The 23,447-nt window shown below is 55.9% G+C and overlaps 1 protein-coding gene across 5 annotated transcripts; it reads left to right on the top strand.

The window, feature by feature from the left end:
* Positions 1-851: 851 nt before the first annotated feature.
* On the top strand, positions 852-17,377 carry CHST1 (carbohydrate sulfotransferase 1). Of its 5 annotated transcripts, none has more exons than XM_032840660.1 (4): positions 852-1,207; positions 13,173-13,294; positions 13,956-14,052; positions 15,223-17,377. In XM_032840660.1, exon 4 carries the CDS (start codon positions 15,265-15,267, stop codon positions 16,498-16,500), a length of 1,236 nt encoding a protein of 411 aa, XP_032696551.1. In that variant the 5' UTR covers positions 852-1,207; positions 13,173-13,294; positions 13,956-14,052; positions 15,223-15,264; the 3' UTR covers positions 16,501-17,377. The 5 variants fall into 5 exon arrangements, with proteins under 5 accessions (XP_032696551.1, XP_032696553.1, XP_032696554.1 ...); XM_032840662.1 differs by having other exon boundaries at positions 13,928-14,052; XM_032840663.1 differs by having other exon boundaries at positions 13,167-13,294.
* The last annotated feature ends 6,070 nt before the right edge of the window (positions 17,378-23,447 follow it).

The raw sequence follows: 23,447 nt of genomic DNA, 5'->3' as shown, positions 1-23,447 counted from the left end.
GAGGTGCTCAGTCTCCTGGCTCTGGCTGTGACGGCCGATCTCCCCTCCAAAAGGGCAACCGTGGCTGCACATTTCCACCTAGGAGTGCCCGCGGCAATCTGGTGGGAAGGGAGTGGGACTGGCCGGGAGACTGTCCCCAGCAAATCCACCTAGTGGTGGCCCCCCTCCACCCCAAGCCACCCCTAAACTCTGCCCAAGAGGCACAACTGGAGCAGGGAAGATGATTCATTTCCACATCTGCGAGGTAAAGGTTGGGGGGAACGGGCTAGGGGTGTGTGTTGGGGGTACTGGCCCCGAAAGGTGGATGACTCCCGTTCTGGGTTCTGGAGTCCCTCCGTGGTGCTGGCTGGGGACGGGGTAGAGGACATCTGGGCCCGGGGCCAGGTTGGGGCTCCAGCCGGACTTCTTGGGGGGCACGCAACCCTGGGTGAGCGCCCTCGGTGGGCGGGCTGGGAGGGTGTGGGAAGAGGTGCCGGCGGGCAGCCCGGGTCTTCGCCTGCCTACCCCCTGAGCCGCGGGGTGTGGGTGTGGCTCCCTCGGGGCGGGGGTGCGGCGGGGGGTGGGATTGGCACGGGAGCCGGCCTACGGAGGGGTCGTCCGGAGCGCCGGAGGCTGGGGCAGCGCGGAGCCGCGCGGGGGAGTGGGAGGGCGTGCGCTGGAGGGGTGGGGAAGAGAAGGGGGCGGGCGGCCGTCGAGAGGCGGGCGGCTTCGGGGGGGGGGGGTGGAGCCCGGACCGCAGCGTCCGCCGCTCGCTCGGCGCTACAGCTGCCGCCGCCGTCTCCGCCGCTGCTCCTGGCTTCGGTCGCAAGGCGGGCGGGCGGGCGCGCTCGGCGAGGCTCCTGCGGCTGCTGCTCTCCTCCGGCGCCCGGGGGTTGCGGCGCGCTGGGTCCCGGCCCCTGGCCGGGTGCCCCTCGGGCCCTCGCGCCCCGGTCCCCAGTCCCGCGCCCTGCCCGGGAGAACGCTCTGCGCTGGCCCGGCCTCCCCGGGCTCGCGCCCCCGGGTCATGAAGAGGGGCCCGTGAGGGGCGCGCGGAGGCGGTGGAAGAGGAGGGAGGAGGGAGGCCGAGGAGGAGGGCGCGGAAGGCGGAGGATGCCGCCGCCGATGCCGCCGCCGCCGCCGCCCGCCGGCCCCCGGCGAGCCTGACTCCAGACCTGAGGATGGAGCCGGCGCTGGGCGCTGCAGCGGCTCCCGGTGCGCCCCCCACCAGGTATCGGCCGGGCCCGACTGGCCCCGGGAGGGCGGGAGCGGACCCTTGCCGCAGCAGCGGGAGGGGCGCGGGCGCGATGGGAGACGCCCCTCCGCTCGAGGACAGTCGCCGCCGGCGGGGCGGGGAGGGGGGAGGACGGCACCGCGCTGGGCGCAGGGAGGGCTCCCCGGGCCGGTGGCGGGTGAGCGCCGCGACCACCCCGGTTCTCCCCGCCCCCATTCGGCGAGGGCAGCAAACTTGAGAGGCGCGGCGGCCCCGAGGCGGCCGGCTCCCCGCGGCTGCGGAGCGCACTTGGGGGGTACCCGGGGCTCGCCGTCCCACAGCCTGACGGGCTCGGGGCTGCTGAGTTTCCTCGAGACCCTGAGATCCCACGCCTGCACCAACTTTCCAAACCAGGGCTGCGCCGGGAGGCAGGGGGCTGCTCTGGGCTTCCTGCCCCTGGCCCAGCTCCAAACGCACCAGTCACTCTGCGATGAGCGGGATGGATGGTGCAGAGACCCCCCCCACGGGAAGGCAGAACCACCTACCCTCCCGCTCTTCCTGGCTAGGACCCTGGGAGCAACCCTTCTCAGGCTCGGGGAACCCATTGCTTGCTTTCACAGTAATAGCCCTGAGTAGCCCTGGCGGGGATGCTAGGGGTTAAAAGGTAAGACCTGAGGATTGTCCTAGGGTGGCACCTTGGCTTGATTTGCTGTGCCACAGGATGCCCCCTCCCCTCCATCCCAGGCCTGCGGGTTCCCAGGATTAGGTTCCTTACATCTGGTGCAGGTTTCCTTCTGATGGACTTAAGCAGGTGGCTCCTAAGAAGGACCCTGAAGCCCAGCATCTTTTGGAGGGCTGGTGGGGCAGGGAGCAGAGGGCATCTAGGATTAGGGGGAAGAGGCAGGCCCCCTGGCTGGGAAAGTAGCTGCTCTGGCAAGCCAAAGGAACGAGGTATTAAGAGGCAAGCAGGTGGGGGCTAAGGTACCAGGTACCTGCCTTCAGGGCTTTCTGGATCCCTTGTGATGGGGCCAGCTGTCTTAGGCAGAGACCTTACCTGGACAGGCAGTTCCAAAGCTCCAGTCCTCAACAACTGGGGACATTCACAGGCATCACCATGACCCTGTTTCTTTTTCCAAGTGTTCTCACCGACATGACTCACACATTGGATTCACCAGGGAGGTATCAAGCCTCCAACCTGCTCCCTTCCCCTCCCTCCTGGGTCTTCAGGGAGCAGCTAGGGAAAGGAGGGGGCGGATTTGCCCTTGGGCCTTAGCCACCCCCCCCATCCCCAGAGTGGCCCTCCACCGTAGATTTTCATTTCCCTGCTATGTCTCCGTTGGGGGCAGGTGAGCTGTCCTAGGCCAGGGTGGGGGCAATGGGGAGGAAGTCTCTGCTAAAGATCCCCCCCCCAACCCTGCTGGGGCTTTGAAATCTTGGCCACGCCCCCCCTCCTGGCACCTATACTTAACACAGCCTCCTCATGTCAAAGCAGAAACACATTTCCCCCCTAAAATCTAAATTTCCCTCTTTGCTAAATATTGCAATGCTTTTAGCCAGAGGTTTCCTCCTCTGCACTGGAAGTCAAGCTCCTCTTGCAGACAGCTTTCCTCCTCCGTGGCCTCTCAGCCACCTCTGCTATGTTCAGGCCCTAAGTAGGAAAGATGCAGATCCCCCTTACCTCTCTGCCCCCCACCCTCAGGGTCCTAATTCCAGAGGAAGGGCAGCGCTGCGCTCCTGGTGCTGACATAAGGGTCATGTTTGCTGGCTGCAGACACACCGAGGTGTATATTTGTGCTCCCCTGAGTCTACAGAGGGGCCCAGAAGGCAGGTTCTCAAGGGTCTGGGGGCAACAAGCCTGTACCCCTCTGGGTTCCCCTTGCCCACACGCCTGTCTCCTTCCCTTGCCCACTGTGGCTCTCTCTTTACTTTTCAAACTCACTCTGCATTGGTGCGCGGAGGGAGCATTTGATATTCATAATCTGGTTCAGAGAAGGTCCCGAAGCCCTGAGTCACCGTATGGTTTCCATGGAAACAGACTTGTTCTGAGGACTCGGTGTAGCGCGGCAGTGGTGGGGGAGAAGGGAAACATATAGTAAAATCGGGCTCCACAAGTGTGGCAGGAGTTGGGCCAACTCCTTTTGATAGGGGCAGGGAGAGGCTGGGCAAGGGTCTAGGGTCCCTGCAGGAGGGGCTGCCTCTCCCCACCCGCTGGGGTCCCCACCCCGGGAGCTGCTCAGCTTTCCTTGCCGCTTTTGGCAGATTGCTGCTTCTCCCAGGGGCCTCCTGGTGAGGTGTCCAGGCTCATCCCTGCCGCCCTGTGCCTCACTTTCCTCCTCTGTGAAATGGGGAGGAAAGCACACCTACCTCTTGGGGGGCTGTGAAGGTCAAATCCATTGATAAGAAGAACGCACTCATAATCATGGAGCCATTGCAGGTGTTTAGTAAGTGTCATTACTGCTAATTCAGGGGGTTGGAAGGAGCACCGCCTGTGTGGTCACCTGTGTCTGTCCTCTTGTGCAGGTGGTCTTGACATCGGTCAGGGCTGGGCTCTTGCTTCGGAAGAGCTCCCCCCAGCCGCCCCCGCTGGGAACCAGCCATCCATTCCTTCCTCCCACAAAGCATTTATTTAGGTTGCTGCGGGCCCGTCACCGTGCTAGGGAGGCCTGGCTCGTGTTCAAACCCCACCTGTCTAGGAGCCTTGTGGGAACAAATTCTCCCAAGTCCAGATGGATGGGCAGCTTTTCTGCCTCAGCCTCCTTGGGATCGGGCCAGAGGTAGAGGGACAGGACAGGTCCAGGCTCTGAGGATAGAAGGGTTTAGGGTGGGGCAGCTCTTCCTGATCCTGGAGACCCCTCTCCCTCCTGATGAAAGAGGGATCAGGAACTCTCCAGAAAGAAGAGAGACCCTACCCTCCTCCCCCCATCTCCCCAGGTGAGAACTTCGATTGCTGAAGGGTTCCCAGCACACTCCACGAGTCTGGACAGCTCGGAGCTCTAGCCGGAGTCCCCAGCTCATGTGTCATTGCCCAGCCAGCTGGGAGAGGGGCCTGACCCCTTACCCTGCAGCACCTGCCTCGGCAGTGTCATCAGAGCAGTGGCTTGGGGACTTTGTGGGCACTAGGGATGGCTCAGCCTGTCTCCCTCACCAGCCCTTCTCTGCCTTGCCACCCTCCTCTCCCTGGCCTGCAGACAGCCCCTCGTCCTGTCCTCTAAGGTGGGCTTCAGCTCCGAGCTCCCTCCCTTACCCCCCCCCATCACTACCAGCTCTCTGAGAGCAGCAGAGATTCCTAGAGATGCTTCCGTATCTCTCAGCCCGCCCTTCTCTCTTACAGATGGGAAAATCGGTTCAGGTTTGCTCCTAGGACCCACACCCAAGCTAGCGGTGGCTGCTCCCAGCTCCACCCCAGCCCTGGGGATGGCTTTCCCTCGCCCCTGGCTCTCCAGGTGGCCCCAGGTGCTGCCCAGCCCACACATCCACCCTCCTGGCCCCCCAAATAGCAGTTTCCTGACAAGCTTCTCCACCCCCCCCCCAGGTCTCTCCGGACCGCTTTGCTGTCCTCATTGGTGTTCACAACACCTTCCAATTTAATATCCTCTGCAAATTTCATTAACGGACTGTTTACTCCCTCTTCTCAGGATCATTAATGAAGATGTCAGATAAGATCTGACCCAGTGCCGGGTCTGGGCTGTCCTGCAGCCCCTTCCGCCTGGGCATGCCTCCTCCACTCAGGACCCTTGGGACCTGCCCCCCTCCTGCTTCCGGCCCCCTGACAAGTGCTGAGGGCCAAGTCTGTTTGAATTAATTTTGTAAGATTACTCGAGGCGCTGTATCAAATGCTTTGCTAAAAATCAAGATATATTATCCTGCCTGCATTTCCTTCATCTACCGGTCTTGTAATTCTATCAAGAAAGCTATCAAGTTTGTCAGGCATGATTTGTTCTTTATAAATCCCCACAGTGCCGCATGGGGGCACAGAGTTCCCGCGTTTTCTAAATGTTTAGAGATTCCCTCTTTGTGTTTGCTCCTTGATTAGAGCTGGAAGGCTGTGAGCTGGGAATTGTGGGGAAAGTGCGTCTCTTCCTCTGGGATGGGGAACGGGGCACAGCTCCTCCCTTCTCTGGGTCTCTGCTGGGGGCAGTGAGTTTAGTGCCCATGGAGTACCTCGCAGCTGCTGCGGGCCCCAGCCTGGGTCGTGAGGGTGGGGACGCAGGGCTCGGCTCGAGGCTGGATGTTTTCCCTCAGGGTTCTGCAGGCAGATGAGGAAGAGAGATAAGTCTGAAGCCAGCATTGGGGAAGTATCGTTAACTGAGTGATTGCCTTAGCGCTGTGCTCTGATCTCATTTAAGCCCCTCCCCTGCCCTGGGAGGTGGGTGTGGGCTCCCTCTCCGGTACCTGGGACTCTGAGGAGGGTAAGGCTGTCCAGGACCCAAGGTCTGGGTTTCTCACGTGCTGCTATGTTGCTCCTAACCACTCAAGGCATCAGTATAGGGTCAGGAGATCTAATTGGGGTGGTTCAGCCAGAGGGTTTCAGGAGGTTGGAGGGGGAAGGAGGGGAAGCCTTCAGGAAGAACCTGGGAGAGGTAAGGACCTCACACACCGTGCTCCGTAGCCTGAGTCCAGTTCCCCCGCTAGGCACTTCTGAGCTGTAGGAGCGAGTCACTTAACTTCTGTGAGCCTCTGTCACCTGTGTCATGGAGCCTGCTGTAGTCCTTACTCCCGAGCTTGGAGAGACTGTCCAATAAAATGGGGCATGAAAGGTGTGTCACACGGTTCTAGGCCCTCAGCGATCAGCCATTATGACCTGTCCAGGTCCTTGTTGGTGTGGGGCAGGGACACTCATCCGATTTCTTGTGCCCAGTGGGTGGCTCTCCCTAATGCTTCTCATCCAGGAGACAGCAGTGACAGGGTAAGCCACACCAGCATCCATGCACAGGGGCGTCCGCGCAAGCTGCTGTGGGCTGGTGGTCAGGTCTAGGCTTAGGGAGCAGCGAGACCTTATCCTGGTCTTGAGCCCAAACCCTAAATCCCATTCTAGACCATTTCAGGCCAGGTATGAATAAAGACATTCTTTGGTATCCTCTTGGTTACATAGGATTTGGACGTTCCTGGGCTTTCTGGGCAAGAAACATACTCACGCTTCCCTCTCCTTGCCTAGCCAGACTGCTCTGGCTGCTGTCAGGTGTGATACTGCACCAGCCGTGTCCGCACCCACCACCTCTTCCGGGCTTCGTGATAATCTTCCTTTTTGTCATTCAGCTGGGAGGGAGAGCCCCCTGGGAAGTGGTGAGGTGGCAGAGACTCGATACCAGTCACGACTGGGGTCCTGTCTGGGTATCTGCTCCCGCAGCTCCCTCCATCCTTCGTGAGAGGCTCAGATGAGCCTCTCCCATGCCCAGCTCGCCTCCCCAGGGGCCAGCTGGGGAGGAGGCTGGAGACTCCAGCACTGGGGTCTGAGGGCCCCCCTCTCACCCCTCCAACAGCAGCTGCTAATTAGCTCCTTCGGGAGGTTTCCCATCCTTGAAGCTGGGAGGATGGGTCAAAGCCCCGGTATCCAGGGGGTGGAGCCTCGGTACTATTCCGACTCTGGCTGTGGCTGCTGAGAAGGAGGGGGTGGTGGGGTTGGGGGGGCGGAGGACAGGAAACCGGGGCCTTTCCGCCCAGTGTCGGGGCAGAAGGGTCCGCCTACCACAAGCCGGGCTGTGGTAGGACCAGCCTGAGGGAACCGGGCCCTTCTGACTCATCCCTCCTCCATGAGGCGCCGGGCACACCGGGGCCTTGTGCCAGGAGGTCAGTCACTCTCCATGCTGCTGGGGAAAACTTTCCTCCAGTCGGGCCAGGACCCCGCCAAGCCGCTGGGCCCACAGCAGGACCACGGGGCAGTCTCTGTCCCTTGGACAGCAAGTGTCTCCAGCCACACGGGCCATGGCAGCTTTGGGGCAGGAGGCTGCGGCATCTGTTTTAACTTCCTTAAACATTTTCAGGTCATTACAGTTGGTCTGTAGGTTTGAGCGGCCCTTGAAAATCATACTCCTGGTTCTTACTTATTGGGTCCCTGCTCTGGGCCCAGCACTGTGCTAACTTCTTGATGTTTCTTGGCTTTCTGTCTCACAACCCAAGTATTTGGAAGATACTGTGCCTGTCTTTCCCATTTCACAGATGAGGACAACTGAGGTCCATGGAGTAAGTTAAGCGCCTCGCTCAAGGTCTCATAGCTATCAAGCAATAGCAGTGGGGTTCAAACACAGGGCTGTCCAGCCCCACAGCTAGGGGGGCCCAACCACCACCCAGTTATACCTGTGGGTAACTTTCTAAGGACGCTTGAGGCACCCATGGGGGTCTCTGATGTCATTATGTGTGGACATCAGAGGGATCTGCTCTGGAGATAACCAGAGCTCTCAGGGGGCAGCTGAGTATCTCCGCTGAGGGTGGGATTTGGTGGACAGTCACTTCCTGGAGCCACGACTGTGAGAACTTGTCCTGCTGAATGTGCCTGAAGGAAATACTGGTTCTGCCTGCGGGATCTGTGGATAGATACGGGGCTCTAGATTGAGGACTCTGAAGACTGTATACAAACACCATGTTTGTGTTGGTGCAACTTCTCGGGAGAAGGTCCGCAGGCCTCACAGTGTTTCAACTTGTGAGGGCATCACCCCAGATAGATGTTACTATTGCCTCCCATCTCCCTTGGGACGGCCTGGACCACAGAGACTGATTCTGGATCCCATGGGATCTCCTTCCCTGGAAGGTTGCACTGGCTGCATTACGTGCCGGCATACCGCTCACCTTGAAGGATGTTCTGGAACACAGCCCCATGAAACTCATCCTCGGGCTTATTAGGTACGAGTTCTTGAGAATGGCAGGCTGTGCTCAGGACTCTCTCTAGCAGACCCCTCGGGAGAAATCTTGTGCTGGATTCAGTACCAGGAATAGCTGGGCATCTCTTGAGCAGATGTTGTAGTTCTCATCTCATGGATCCTATGAAACATGAAGTGATGTATTTCCCTTTTCCCATTGGCTGCCAGGCAGCTCTGACCCAGCTGGGTTGCCTGGAAGTGTCGTGGCTCTTGTATGCTAACCTAGCTTCTGGTTCTTTCAGACTTTCATACCCTTGTTTTTCACTTGACTCATTTCACGACCTCACTTTTTTTTTTTTTTTTAAGGAAGAAAAAAAAACCCTTGCTGATTTACATGTTTTAGCCTTAACTAAACAAACATCTCTGGTGGGTCAGCGTTGGCTACTGCTAGCTACCGCAGACCCAGGGATTAAGCACTTCCTTTCTGCAGTCTCTCCCAGAGGCTTGTTTGCCAACTCCTTCCTCCCTGTCCTGTCCCCCCTGCCCCTTGCTCCAGTTCCTGGGGCTCCGGAGAGCCTCCGGGCTGCTGGCTACTGGCTCCTGAGGCTGGTCGGAAATCTCATGTTCAGGAACTTTATTCTTTACCCTCCCTATCTCCACAGAGCTCTACAAGCTGTTTTTAGGAAGAAAAAGTGGGGAGGGGCATCATTTCCCCAACTCAGGCTTCCACTCCTCCCTGCAGCCCCTGTCCCCTGGGAGGTCTCCCTCTTTTTCAGCTCCTGACCTGTGTCTCTCAGCAGCACCCTCTGACTGCCATCCTTTGTGGCCTGCCTGAGCAGACAGAGCCCAGTTCTGGCTGGAAGGTAGTGACTTTGACCCTGGTGCCTTGGAGGTGGGGGAGGGGAGAGCCGGCTGGCAGTGCCCTGGGGGACAGAATTGGAGGCACAGTGAGTTGCCAGTGTGATTTCAGTGCCCCACCCCTCCAGGTCTTGCACGGGGCGGCTTTGCTGTCTCCCAGAAAGTTAGTAAACTCAGACAGAACTGAGAGGCTCAGTGTGAGTTGCTTTCTTCCCACCGCAGTCTCCTGGCCCCTCCCGCTGGGGGAACTGGGGTTACCAGAATAGTGGTTGTATATGAATGTATATAAATACTCCCCCTCACACTCATCCCCTTTTTAAAAACAAGAAGTAGTAACCTACTATTGCACATGTGGTTTCTGGCTCTGGCTTTTTTATCTTGGGCCGTGGCCTTGCATTCCGTGTATACAAATCCGTGGAGGCTTCTCTGATCTGGTCAGTTGAAAAGAAAACCTTAGGGCAGGGGAGAGCACTTCTCGTAAAGGGGTTGAAGCCTCTGCAAAGCCCATGGGTGGGCTTTAGGGGGGTCCACAAACCCTCTGACTGTGTATGTAAAGTTGTGGATGCAAAGGAATCTTTCTGGAAATAGCGACCGTGTCTTTCCAAGTGGCCTGTGGCCCCCAAAAGGCCAAAGCCACAGCTCTGGGTTAGATGCGGTTATACAGAGTAGAAGCTGGGGGCGGGGGTTAACCCAGCAGAGGGTGGAGCCCCTTGGCTCTTAGGCCCCCTGGGGGCTGCCCTGGCCGGGGCTGAGGGCATAGGGTCCAGCTGCCAGCCCTGATAACGTCTTTGGAAGATGACTGGGACTTTCCTGCTCCCAAAGGAGCATCCCCCTGCCAGCAGGGGCGTTCTGACCCTGAAAATGGAGCATGGGGCCTTCCTGGGATCAGAGAACCCTAGTAGTCAGAGCTTGGAGGCCCTTAGCCTGGATCAATGGAAATACCGAGGCCAGCGAGGGGCCAGCGGTTGAGTCCAAGGTCACCTGGCCAGGGGAAGCAGAGGCGGTTCCTGCCTGTGATCTTGAGCTGAGTGATCCTTTTCCCCTGCTAGAGAGGAATGAAACTGGTAGGAGAGGCCCTCTGGATGAAGTGGGGCTGCCCACTGATGCTTGCCTCTTGGTGTGTGGGTGAAGAAGAGAGGATGCACAGAGCAGAGGCCACAGCTCGGGTGGGGGTGTCATCATCACACTTCACGGCATCCTGCAACATCACCTCCCTTGGCTGAATCCTCACCCCGGGGCCCCAGGTAGCACTGGCCGCAGGGAATTCTGAACCCAGTGAAGAACGCAGGGCCAAGAGGCTGTACTACAGGATGTGACCGCTAGAGGGCAGCGGGCAAGCCGCTGCGGTGGCCCAGCCGCGGGAAGCTCTCGGGCTGGGAGAGGAGCCGAAGGAAGGGAAGGCATGGAGCAGAGGCCGGCCGGCGTGGCAGAGGTCTGGGCACCGCAGCCAGCGAGAGTGTCTGTCTAACCGTCAGAGTCAGTGAGATCTGTTCTCACCTGCTTACTCGAGACACGAAGCGGACGAGACACTTAATGATGATGATAGCAATGTACATTCATGGAGTACTTACTTTGTGCCCGGCACTGGGTTAATTAGTCCTCACAACAGCCGTGTTAAACTGATCCCCCCTTTTCCGGTGAGATAACAGAGGCACAGAGAGATTCAGAAACCTGGTCATCAGTGGGGCTCGTGCCAGAGCCCACGTCCCAAGCACGCGGCTGTGCTGCATTCTATGCCTGGCATCGACTAAATGCTTTAATTCTTTCAATTCTTGCAATTGCTGCTGTGGTTGTACCCACTTTATGGGTAGGGAAACTTTGGTGCAGAGACCGCTAGTGAATCCAGGTCCACATACCTGCTAAGTGATATCCAGGTGGGTGTGGTTCCGTGGCTTGAGCCCTGAGCTACGAATTCCAGTTCCCCAATGGAGAGCTGTTTTTCACTCCCACCCTGTGCCCTAATCTGAAGGTGGCTGGTACAGAAACCTGAGTTTTCCCCTGGGACTTCACTGAATCCCCGGCTTCCAACACAAGTTATAGATTCTGAGCTCCTGTGACTAAGGCTTGCCTGGATTTTGACTACCTAGAGGTGGAGGAAGGTCATGCCAAAGGCTGATCAGAGCCCAGGGAGGGGCCGTGGGGCTCGCAGTCTGGCTTGGAGGACAAGGGCATTGAAGAGTTCCTTGCAGTGGCCAGAGCTCCCCTGGGAACAGAGGGACCTGGTCCTGGGGCCTCTGGTTTCCAGGGCAGATGCCTCCAGCATACCAAGGAAGCTTGGCCAGTCCTAAGCCCGGCTCCGCCAGGCTGGCAGGAGAGTGGGGGCATTTCTAGGAGGGCCTGACTTTCTTCATCTTCCTGTTCCCACGCCCTCACTTTGCCCTCCTGGGAGGCAGGGGGATGGCCTGAGGCTAAGCCTTTGAACACATTGCCCTTGCTCAGGCTATACCTTGTGGATCCGAGCCCCACTTTCTTAGGGATTTAGAATGAGATCCTTCATTTACTCCTGATTTATTAGCCAAGGCAGCGGTTTCTAATCTTGGCCTTAAATTTCTCTGGGTTGGGGTGGGAAGAGGTGGTAGGGAGGCTCCCCTTGGTGGGTGAATTCTGGTGGTACCAGAATCTTGGAGTAAAGTGAAATCTCCCCCAGCCTTCTGTTTCCTGTCTTGGTGGGGACCAAAGGGGATTAAATGTAGTGGGTCAAGGAGGAGGATTTGAGCATGGGCTCCAGAGAACACAGCCTGGGCAGGAATTCTGGCTCTGGCCCCTTACTAGGAGTGTGAGCTGGGGAAATTCATCTGAAAATGGGGATATGAGGACATCAACCACATAGGCTTGGTGTGAGGGCGAGAGGTGTTTTTCACGCCCACCCTATGCCCTAACCTGTGATCCCTTCTGGGATATAAACATCATGAATACCCAGTAAGTGCTTGCTTCCCTCATGTTCTCCCCCATCCATAATTCCTAGAACAGAGCCTGCATCGTGCTGGATAGCTGACAGATCTTTATGAATAAGTACAAAAAGAGTCCATCCTAAAGATGTGTATTAGGACACTGCAGCTGTGGACTCTTACTCAAATAACTTAAAAATATTACCTGTACGATTATTAATGGTATTCCCTACCTGTTCTTTAGAGGCATCTGTCTTGGGACACTTAGGCAGGGTGGGTTCGCATTTTGCAGGAGAATCTAATTTAATGCAAGGAGGCAGTTTTCTCTGGGCACCTCAGCAAAGTTGATGGAGTCAGCATTCTCTGCGGCCCTGGGGTGAGGTGGGGGTGGGATGGGCTGGGGTAAGGGCTGTGGTTTTCTGTGATCACACTGGAGATTCCCAAGAGTCTAGGTTGTGTTCTTCCCATATTTACCGCCACCTGGTGACATGGTACTCTTCCCTGTAGGTACTGAGCACAGGCTCAAACTTAAAATTGGACTCTTAAGCCCCAGAGCCTCAGCTGGCCCACTGTTCTCTGAGCTCAGCCTCTGCGCCCCTCCTGGAGGCAGCCAGACTGTTTCAGCTCTGTTTTTTCTCCGCTAAGCTGATGGCAAAGGGGCCAGAGCACTGGCCCAAGAGTCTGATGCAGATGGATTTGAGTCTCTGCTATTCCTTATTTGCTTCTGCACATTTGCTTAGTCTTTGAGCCTCAGTTACTCCACCTAAACAGGTGAGGACCCTGACCTCCCAGAGGGGGCTGTAAGGAATATTGTGGTGTTTGGAGTTGGCTGAGCCACACAGCAGGGCAGGTTTGGGAACTGAGGATCCAGGAACCCCTCCCCGAAAGGAGCTGTGCCAAATAGCGGGATGTGGGAAGAATATTCACAAAGCACAAGTTCACCCCCTCCCCACCCCCAGCCATGATCGTTGATCCACAAGACTTTGATCAACAAGACCATAGCAAAGGAAAGGATCTCTAAGTGTTACATTACAGATCGTCTGTACCCTTGTAATGCTCAGTCTCTCTCTGGCTGATTTATACATGGGCTGGGGACATCAACTGGATGAAGGCCAGGTGTGTGTAAGCTGGGGAAACAAGGTCAGGTCCTCAGAGGGAAAGTGTGGGCTCTGGGGAACCTGTGAGATGTGTGTTAAACCAGGCACGTGAGCTCAGGCAGGTCACCCCTCTCTCTGTGTCTCAGCTTCCTCGCCTGTGAAATGGAGTGATGCTTCCCTGTGATGCTCCCGTGCGGAATAAATGCGCAAGCGCAGGTAAAGGGCTTAGGAAGTATTCGACGGATGCTAACTGAAATAATGCCACAGTCTTGGGTTTGAACTTAGAATCCGCAGATAGCATCCAGGTCAGGAACGCTCCCTGGTCCACTTATGCTTTGAGTTTTAGGTAGCTGTTCTCGTCTCCAGTGTGGTTGGAAGAAGAACCTCCCTCCCTGGCTGTCCCTTCTGTGCGGGTCTCGGTGTCTGGGCTGTCCGGACGGAGCTGTCATTTCCACCTGGAGGTCTGGGGTGAGCACCCCCTGCCTTGGTGATTTCTACCAAACCCCTCTTGGGGAGTCACTGAAAAAGTCAAATTTTGAAGGGTCGGCTGTTCTGTTGATTTAAAACACAGAACCAGTCGGGACTGTGCTCCGGCCTAGTTTTCTGGAATAACCTTGACTCTGATGCTGTTCCATGGTTCGGTGCTGAGCACTGTGTCTGGTCACCAGAGCTGAACAGAAATAGGGAGGCCCCAGGTTATTTGTGGTCAGTGGATTTCTTTGCAACTCCCCTGGATGGTGGGTGTGAGGGGTCCTCCCTGGGGTGGTTGCCTGTGTAGGATTCCCACTCTTGGTCAGCTGAGGGTATAAGCTTGCCAGCTCCCTGCCCACTGGGTCCTGGTGTGAGGGACTTGGACCTGCCAGGAAGGGATGGGTAGGGGGTGGGGCAGGTGGATAGAAGGCTCAGGAGTCAGGAGGCCAGATCCCAGGGGATAAAATGTGTCCCTGGCATAGCTGGAGCCCTGAATCAGTGATAGATCTGGGAGAGCAGCCAGGGCCCTTGTCGGCCAGCACTGGGGGGCAGTCTGTGGGGCACAGGGTGTAAGAGAGAAGGGGTGGGAAGGGCGATATTGACAGACCAACCCCCCCCACCCCGCCCCAGAACCTTTCCCCTCCCTCTCTCTCTACAGTCTGTTGGCCACAGGGCTGCTGTACAGGTTGGGACTGCCGGCTAGGCCAGGAGACCTGGCAGCTGTGGACTCTCTAGCTTGGAGCAGCCCTTCTTTGGTGAGTCGGGGAGCCCTTCCTGCATTCGCTCTGGGAGCAGCCCCAGCCTTCCCTTGGGGCCTGGTAGCTGAGCCAGCCTCTCTACGGGGCAACTTCCTGATGCTCCGACGGGCCCGTTGCTCTGAACATTTGGCACGTCTTTCATTTTCCCTGCTCTCCTGGCTGCCCCCCGCCCCGGGCCCACCCTTGCTTTCTCCGTTCTTTGAGATGCCCCTTTTCTTCCACCCCGTCCTCTTCTCTCCATCCTGCCTGGTTCTCTGGCGCCATTGCTGGGTCCCAGTGCAGTCTCTGAGCGCCCCCTGTGGGCAGAGGGCTGAGAGCCTAATGGTGGAGGCCCTTGAGGACTGGCTGGGATGGGGGTCCCAGAGGAGCCCATTCACCCTGTTGTCAGTGGGGGTCATCTGCCCCACGCCTGGACCTCTTGCCCCAGTGGCCAGGAGCAAACCTGGAGGGTGCTGGGGCCTGGGAAAGGATGCTTTGCAGCAGCTCCTGGACCTTTCACTGGGCCGGTTGACTCTGATTGGCCCTGGGAGTCCCGGGGGTCCTCATCTTGGTACACTGGGCACCGGCAAACCTAAGCTGGGAGGTGGGTTTGACGAGTTGTCCCCCTCTCCTGGCCCAGTGGGTACAGGTGAACAGATCCTCGTGGTGTGCCTCTGACATAAGCTCTTTTTCCTTCTAGGGGTGGTGGGGGGGAATGGAGGAAAGATGACCTCATGGGGAGCCCGGTGCTTGCTCGTGGGGGTGAGAGATGTAGGTGGGCCCCAGAGGAGCTGGCAGGCATGACAGGCAGTGGCAGGGGAATGGCTAGAAGCAGGGACTGGTGAGCCGCAGAGTGTGTGAGCTGGGGAAGATAGCTTCTTGCACAGTGGGGCCCACTAAGGAACTGCAGGTTGATGGTGGGAGTCCCCTGCAGCATTCGTTAAACTCTGCATGTGGGAAGTCAATTTGTTCGGTCCCCAGAAGCTCCCAAGATTTCCTAGAGAATGTAGAAATCTAGTCTAGAAGCTGCTCAGTCCTTAGGCGCATGCGTGAGCATCCGGCAGGGAGTCGGGTAGGTTCGGGGACCCTATGGACACCAGCCTGTCCAAAAGAGCAGGCCAGGGCCCCTGGTCTGGTGATGCACCTGGCGCAGCCTGCTCCCTGATGGACGCCCACCTTTGCCCGCAGACCTCGCATGGTGGAGAAGCAGCCCCATGAAGGTGCACAGCCATGCAATGTTCCTGGAAGGCCGTCCTCCTCCTTGCCCTGGCCTCAATCGCCATTCAGTACACGGCCATCCGCACCTTCACCGCCAAGTCCTTCCACACCTGCCCGGGGCTGGCGGAGGCGGGGCTGGCGGAGCGTCTGTGCGAGGAGGGCCCCACCTTCACCTACAACCTCTCCCGCAAGACCCACATCCTCATCCTGGCCACCACGCGCAGCGGCTCCTCCTTCGTGGGCCAGCTCTTCAACCAGCACCTGGACGTCTTCTACCTGTTCGAGCCCCTCTACCACGTCCAGAACACGCTCATCCCCCGCTTCACCCAGGGCAAGAGCCCCGCGGACCGGCGCGTCATGCTGGGCGCCAGCCGCGACCTCCTGAGGAGCCTCTATGACTGTGACCTCTATTTCCTGGAGAACTACATCAAGCCGCCGCCCGTCAACCACACCACCGACAGGATCTTCCGCCGCGGGGCCAGCAGGGTGCTGTGCTCCCGCCCCGTGTGCGACCCCCCGGGGCCCCCCGACCTGGTGCTGGAGGAGGGGGACTGCGTGCGCAAGTGCGGCTTGTTGAACTTGACGGTGGCCGCCGAGGCCTGTCGTGAGCGCAGCCACGTGGCCATCAAGACGGTGCGGGTGCCCGAGGTGAACGACCTTCGGGCCCTGGTTGAAGACCCCCGGTTAAACCTCAAGGTCATCCAGCTGGTCCGAGACCCGCGTGGCATCCTGGCCTCCCGCAGCGAGACGTTCCGCGACACTTACCGCCTCTGGCGGCTCTGGTACGGCACGGGGAGGAAGCCCTACAACCTGGATGTGACGCAGCTGACCACGGTGTGCGAGGACTTCTCCAACTCCGTGTCCACTGGCCTCATGCGGCCCCCGTGGCTCAAGGGCAAGTACATGTTGGTGCGCTACGAGGACCTGGCCAGGAACCCCATGAAGAAGACCGAGGAGATCTATGGTTTCCTGGGGATCCCTCTGGACAGCCATGTGGCCCGCTGGATCCAGAATAACACGCGGGGCGACCCCACCTTGGGCAAGCACAAATACGGCACCGTCCGAAACTCGGCGGCCACGGCCGAGAAGTGGCGCTTCCGCCTCTCCTACGACATTGTGGCCTTTGCCCAGAACGCCTGCCAGCGGGTGCTGGCGCAGTTGGGCTACAAGATGGCCATGTCGGAGGAGGAGCTCAAGAACCCCTCCGTCAGTCTGGTGGAGGAGCGGGACTTCCGCCCTTTCTCGTGACGAGGGCTGCGTGGGCGGGGGTGAGGGGCACATGGTGTCGGTTTTGATAAAATGGACCGTTTTTTAACTGTTGCCTTATTTCCCCCTCCCTCTCCTGCGGGGTCTTTGTGTCCTTCTCACCGCCCCACCCCCACCCCAACAGGCCCCGCCCACCCTCCACTCCTTCTGCCTCTTTTTGTCTCTGAAATTTGCACTATGTCTTGGACAGGAATCACTGGGGCAGAGGGGGCGTGAAGCGGGGTAGAGCCCCCAACCCACCCCCATTCAGACACACGGCTGTTGGGTCTCTGCGTGGATGGTGACAATGTTTACAAGCACCACACTCACACATTCACATACACACACATGCGCACACACGGGCGCCCACAAGGAGAGATACCCCTAAACTGGGGAACTTCTGCAGCATTTCCAGTGGCCCAGTAGTTGGGGTCTGGTAGTTTTGCACTGTCTTACTTCCACAAGGTAAGAGGGTAAAAACAAAAAGGCCACCTCTCTCTAATTTATGAATGGTGTCTAATCCCTCCCCATCCTGCTTCTGCCCCCAGTGCCCACTGCCCGCCCCCTGGAGCAGAGAACAGGCTGCACCCACTTCCCCTCCCCGGCCTGCCCTTGCCTGCCCCTGAGCAGGTTTTTACTGTGAGGTGAATGTGGACCTTGTTTATTTTTTCCAGTCTGTGGCGATGCTGTCTGTCTGTCTGAGTCTTGTGGCTGCCCCTGGACCAGTGACGGCTGATAAATCTTATGGGTTTCTGATTGATCTCGGGGTCCATCTGTAATATTTCTTTGTGCCAAAAGAAAAAAAAAAGTGGATCAGTTTGCTAAATGAACGTTGAAATGCTTTATCTGTGTTTTCTGTAAATAAAAGAGTGCAATAATATCTAGGCGTGACTGTGGGACATTCTGAAGGGGTGGCCTGGGTGGGGCCAAGCGGTTCTGGTTTGGGGGATGAGAGAGAAGAAGGTGGAGGCGGGGGTTCAGCGGCCAGTCTCTGGCTTTCAGAACTAGTGGCACTCTATCACTGTCAACACTGAGCTCAGTGGTTCATTTGCACTCAGTTGGTGGAGACCAGGCCCCGTAGAGCCAGGGGTGATGTTCAAAATATGTAACAAGTGGCGTGGCTTGCTGACGTGATGTCCAGAGGTCAGGGTGAAGTCCTGGTGGGCCCTTCCTGTGCCAGGTGTTGCCCCTTTCATGGCTGGGTCTGGGGCCTGGATGGCTGGGAAGGGGGCCCATTCCCTGGGTGGGGTGGCTCAGGGCAGTGGCTGCTGGTCAGCTGGCCTGGAGGTATTTCTGTGTTGTAACCACTAGTGCAGGTGGGATATCAGCTGTGCGTACTTCCCTTCCCATCCTTGGCAGTGTAGCAGCTTCCTCCAAGGGAGCAACTTCCCCGGCTGTTTGAAGAAAACAGCTGGCCCTGGGAGTGGAGGCCACAGCCTTGTTGTCCTGGGACAATGAGAGTCCCTCGGATCAAGCAGTCCCAGGGGTCCTGGGTTTCCTGAGGAAACTCACTCCTGGGCTATATTCTGTGAGTCAGGAGGATATGGATTTAGTGGCCATAGCAAATAACTCAGATAAAAGCTTCATCGAGACAGGCTATGTTGTTTCCTCCTCGTTTAACAGCCTGTGCTGGCTTAAGCGGGGTTTGGTGGCCCCAGGGTTGTGTGTCCAGACAGGAGGGGCCCAGGCTCTTTCCATCTTGTTGCTATTCCATTATTCTGAGGTGTTGCCTTCGCCTATGTTGTCCAAGATGGCTCACTAGGCAATGGGAAGGAGGAAAACGAAGGAGGGCACAGCTCTGCCATTTGTGAACAACCCCCCCAATGTTACAGACGTCACTTCCACTCATGTCTCATTGGCTAGGACCCAGTCAGCAGGACCGCACGTAACCCCAAGGGAGGCTGGGAAATGTAGTCCACTATCTGGGTGGCCATGACTTCTCAGGGGGCCCCACAAGTCAAAGGCTTATCTCCCTGGACTTCAGATTTCTTCTCTGCAAAAGGAAGTCAGTGTGATTTATACCCCTGCACGTCAACTACAGTTTGGAAAAGTCTGTCAGGACTGGTGGGCAGGGCCTGGTGCCCTCTGCTCACCCCCTGGTTCACCTGCTCCTCTTCTCCAACCTGTGGTGAGTGAGGCAACCTATAAATTCGTTTCCTGGCATCAGGGCTCAGGGATCTCTCCCTCAGCTCCCCCGGCCGGCTGCTCCCCTGGGGAAGGCTTCCAGTGGAGGTCACAGCAGGTCAGTTCTTCCCCTGTTTATAGTAAATGGTACTGTGGTACTTCTTTCCCAGGGAGGTCCCTGCTCTTCACTTGCCCACTGCCCTGTCTCAGACTGTCCTGGAGCTGGGACACTTCTTTCCTCTGGGTGGGTGGCTTCGTGGGGGAACTGGGAGACACTGGAGCTATTGGCCCCCTAACTGCCATGACAGATGGCGTTAATGACATGGACTGGGGCCTTAGAGGCAACTCCTGTTTAGGGATAGGATCACTCATTCACGTATTTCTGACTCTTCTGTGTACAGACCCTGGGGTTATGGATACTCCTTCAAGACTGTCTCGTGAGAGGCAGACAGATAAAAAGATGGGTATAGCACTGGTGAGGCACATGCCCCCAGGTGTGTGCCAAACAGGCATGGGTTTGGGTCCCGTAGGAATTTGGTCCTAGAAACCCCAAGGCCACTGTACTAAGGCACATGCTTTCCCCCTAGGCCTCACGGTGTCATTTGGTCTTTGGTCTTTGGACCATGTCGAAGACCATGCCTTTGGTCTTGGAGGCTTAGAGAAGTCAGGGAGGGCTTCTTTGAGGTGGTGCTGCCTGAAATCAGTCTTGGAGAGGCAGGCATTGGCCCTACCCTGGGTGTGGGAAGATTGCCTTCTCCTGAGAGGGGAGCCGGTGCCAAGGCACAGAGGTGAGAAAGTGTGAGGCATTTATACCAGGGGGCGCTGCAGGCAGGAACAGGGGTGGGGGGATACCGTGTTCCACATCCTGTTCTCAGCTTCTCAAGCTCAGAAAGTCCATTTTACTGGCTCACCCAGGGCAGATCCGCCTTCAAGGGATTTATTTGTGATGATCAGCTACACTAGGACCAGACTCCTAGACTCCAAGACTCCTGTCCTCTTGGAGGCTCTGTGTGTCTTGGCTCCCCGACCCACAGCTTTACCCACACCGTGCTCTTCTCTACTCTTCACTCTCTCGTCATCCTCTTCCTTTCAATTCCTTGAACACGCTGAGAGACTGTTGTGGTTAGAGCCCCCAATTTGTTCATACCCAACTCTGGGCTTAGCCCCGTGCCCTGCTTTGGCCAATGAGACAGCAGCAGGTGCGGTGGGTACGGAGACATGAAACGTACCTTTGGAAGTTGTGCTTTTTGGCTGCCTGGTAGCAGCCTTTCGCTGCGTGTGAAGGAAGCCCAGCAGAGCTTGCTGAGGAGTGCAGATCACAAAATGAAGATCGGAAGCTCCCAGCAAGGTCCATCAGCGCTTCCCTGGCTTGGCGGCCGCCTCGGACACAGGAGTGAGTCCAAGCCAAGATCAGCCACGGTATGACCTGAATTGTTGGAACTGCCTGGCGGATTTCAGCCCAAATTTCTGACCCACTAAATGGTGGGTTTAAAAGAACAAAAAGTGGTGGTTGTTTTAAGCCACTACGTTTTGGAGTGACTTGTTATACAACGAAGGCTAATGTCATTCTCTGTCCCATGGGGGTGTTAGCCGCGACCAGACCGCTCCTTATGCCTGGGTCAGTCTTACTCCCCTCTTTACCCAATTAATATCCACTCATCCTTTGGATCTCAGCTTAATTATCAACATTTCCTTGGTTTTACCAGATTAGTCCTGTTGTCCCAAGGACAGCCCCATATATAACTGACTCTGTAGCTCATACTTCTATATCCTGTTTATAGCCCTGATGGCCCTGTGTACATATAGTGTAGTATTTATAGTATTTATTTATAGTACATATAAATATATGTACTATATTATATATATATATTCTATATATATATTTACTATATATAAAAATATATATAGTATATATATACTATATATATTATATAATATTATATATATAATATATAATATTATAGTACTATAGGAAATATATATATTTATAATATATATATAAATATATAAATATATATATATTTCCTATAGTACTATAATATTATACTATTTATTTATAGTACATATAGTATAGTATTTATAGTATTTACCACAGTTGTAATCACACCTTTTATTACAGGACCTGGCACATAATAGGTGTTGAATAAACCTGGGCTGAATGGATACAAGAGTGAATGAAGCTGGTAATCCCCACTTGCTCACTTTCCTGGGACCTTCATGAAGAAGTGGGCACAACCTCTTAGGGATCAGGATGAAACCTGAGGTAGCTCATGCCTTCCCAGGCTGTTCTGAAAAGTTATCAGGAGTGGAAGGGTTCCTGGGAGGCTCAGTGGGTTAGGTGTCAACTCCTGATTTCTGCTCAGGTGGCGTGAGATCGAGCCCCGCATTGGGCTCCAGCCTGTTTGAGATTCTCTCTCTCCCCCTCCCCCACAAAAAAAGGAAACTTGGGGTGCCTGCATGGCTCAGTCGTTAAGTGTCTGCCTTCAGCTCAGGTCATGATCCCAGGGTCCTGAGATCGAGCTCCCTGCTTGGCGGGAAGCCTGCTTCTCCCTCTCCAACTCCCCCTGCTTGTGTTCCCTCTCTCATTGTGTCTCTCTCAGTCAAATAAATTAAAAAAAAGAAAGAAAGAAAGAAAAGAAAGAAAGAAAGAAAGGAAGAAAGAAAGGAAGAAAGGAAGGAAGAAAGGAAGGAAGAAAACTTAATGGGGGATTGGGCTGAATTTTGTCCCAGGACTCAATGTCCACCATTTCTCCCCTGCCCCACCCCAACCATGGTCAACAATTCTTTCTAATTCCGCATGGACTTCCTGTTTCTTTGCTGCGATGTCTCACCTGCCTGGCTGCCTGTTACAATTTCTAAGATAAATGCTCTGCAGAATACCATTGAACAAACGTGTGTAGAATTTTACAGTTTACAAAGCATACTTCCCTTCCTATTAGTCACACCTCTATAGCGGCTGTTTCCTGCTGACACAGAGGCACCTCTTCCTAGTCAGGAAACAGTGGTCAGAGCACCACGTAGGCAAGACTGGCCCTGCCCACTTCTTCTGTGTGTAGCGCTTTGATGGCTCAGAACCTAAGGAGTTACTTCCTGGTCTCGTCCCCACACCTGGGGCCTGTCCTGTTGATTCTTGTCATCGCAAGTTTCCTCTGTTTGTGTGTTCCCACCTGCTCCCTTGGTTCTCTTTGCCAACAGCACTCCAGCTTTCCCGTCCCACTTCCCTGGTGCTCTTGGAAGCTCTCTGGGCTCCACTTCTCATCATCCCAGAGGGTCCTGTCTGGGACAAACCTCAGTGCCACCCTGGGGAAGAATTTCCCCCTGCTGGATGCCTCTCCTTGTTGGGAAGGAAAAGATATGGGAGAAGCACCTTCACAGATCTATAGAGAACACACATGCTTTCCTGTTTCCTGAGGGTTGGGAAACAGGTTGGAATCAGATCCTCACATCCTCACAGGCAGGTGACCAAGGCTGGGACCCATCAGGGAGTCTGGCTGAAGCTGTGGGCTTAGTGGTCACTGGGGTGGGCTTCGTGTGTGTGTTTGTGTGTGTGTGTATGTGTGTGTGTGTGTGTGTGTGTGTGCAGGGACAGCTAGGGAACTAATGCCCACATAGAGGACCTGGCTGGCCTGGGGGCCTGCAGCCTGCCTGCTCAGAGCATGCACAGACAACCAGCTAGTCTTCACAGAGCCCCAAAGTGCTCCATTGAAACCTCAGATCTTCCCATATGCCCATCTCCCCTGTCTACTTGCGCTGTTTGCTTCCAGGACTTGAAACCTGCAGATAACTTGTATTTGAAGTTGGGTCATAGTCATCTTGGAGACCACTGTGATAAAAAATGAGGTTCTAGGTTCTGGTCCCATCCTTGCCTCTACTTGCTGTGTGACCTTGTGCCCATCACTTAATCTTCCTGAGCCCTCATGTCCTTATCTATACAGAGATAATCATTCTAATACCTGTCTCTGAGGGCTACTCGGAAGATGGCGTAAGGTCGTGCGTTTAAGTGCAGAGCATGGTGCTTGACACCCAGGGAGTGCTTAAGAAATGCCGACTGTTATGGGGTCATCAGCAGCAGAAGACTTGTCATCATTACCACTTAGGGCACCGTTCCCAGCAACGTGCCTGGAATACAATGGCTGCTCAATGAACATTTGTTGAACAAATGCTTTTTTGGGTAAGCTCTTCTATTTATTTTTTAGAATTATTTATTTATTTTTAAACTATTTTATTTATTTATTTGAGAGAGAGAGTATGCACACATGCCCACAAGACCAGAGCAGGAGCGGTGGGGGGAGGGGCAGAAGGAGAAGCAGGCTCCCCGCGGAGCAGGGATTCCCAACATGGGACTCAATCCCAGGATCCTGGGATCATGACCAGAACCAAAGGCAGATACTTAACCGATTGAGCCACCCAGGCATCCTTGGTAAGCTCTTCTAATTTGAACTGCTCCTGATGCATGAAGTTATACCTGAATGACATGACACGGCAGCCGATGCTGTCCTCTTATCAGCCAAGGCCTAGAACTGAGGGTTAATGAGAGGGAGAGAAGTGGGAGGACAACCAGAAATGCCCATGGAAATGCCCATACCACTAAGCATAGAGACAACTAGCCTACCTGCGGGACGGTACCTAAAGATGCCAGGTGGCCTTGGAGGAGTAACTCTTAGGAGTAGAAGTTGGATGAGTTGACCTGCCATCTTGGGCCATATTGGCAAGATCATCTCACTTCATGGGGAAATGGCTTCCTGGGGTGGCCCCAAGCCAGCTGCTCAGCCACCATCTCCAGGGTAGACGACAGACTTGGCCTTTCTACCCCCTTTAGGGTACCT

This window comes from Lontra canadensis, unplaced genomic scaffold (genome assembly GCF_010015895.1).
Source record: "Lontra canadensis isolate GAN:19392208 unplaced genomic scaffold, GSC_riverotter_1.0 scaffold115, whole genome shotgun sequence".
Classification (NCBI taxonomy): Eukaryota; Metazoa; Chordata; class Mammalia; order Carnivora; family Mustelidae; genus Lontra; species Lontra canadensis.
The sequence above is the reverse complement of the archived record's forward strand: the minus strand, read 5'-3'. Positions and strand labels throughout refer to the sequence as shown.

Bases quoted from the DNA above. Each gene is read 5' to 3' on its own strand.
- CHST1 (XM_032840664.1), top strand. From the start codon at position 15,265: ATGCAATGTTCCTGGAAGGCCGTCCTCCTCCTTGCCCTGGCCTCAATC.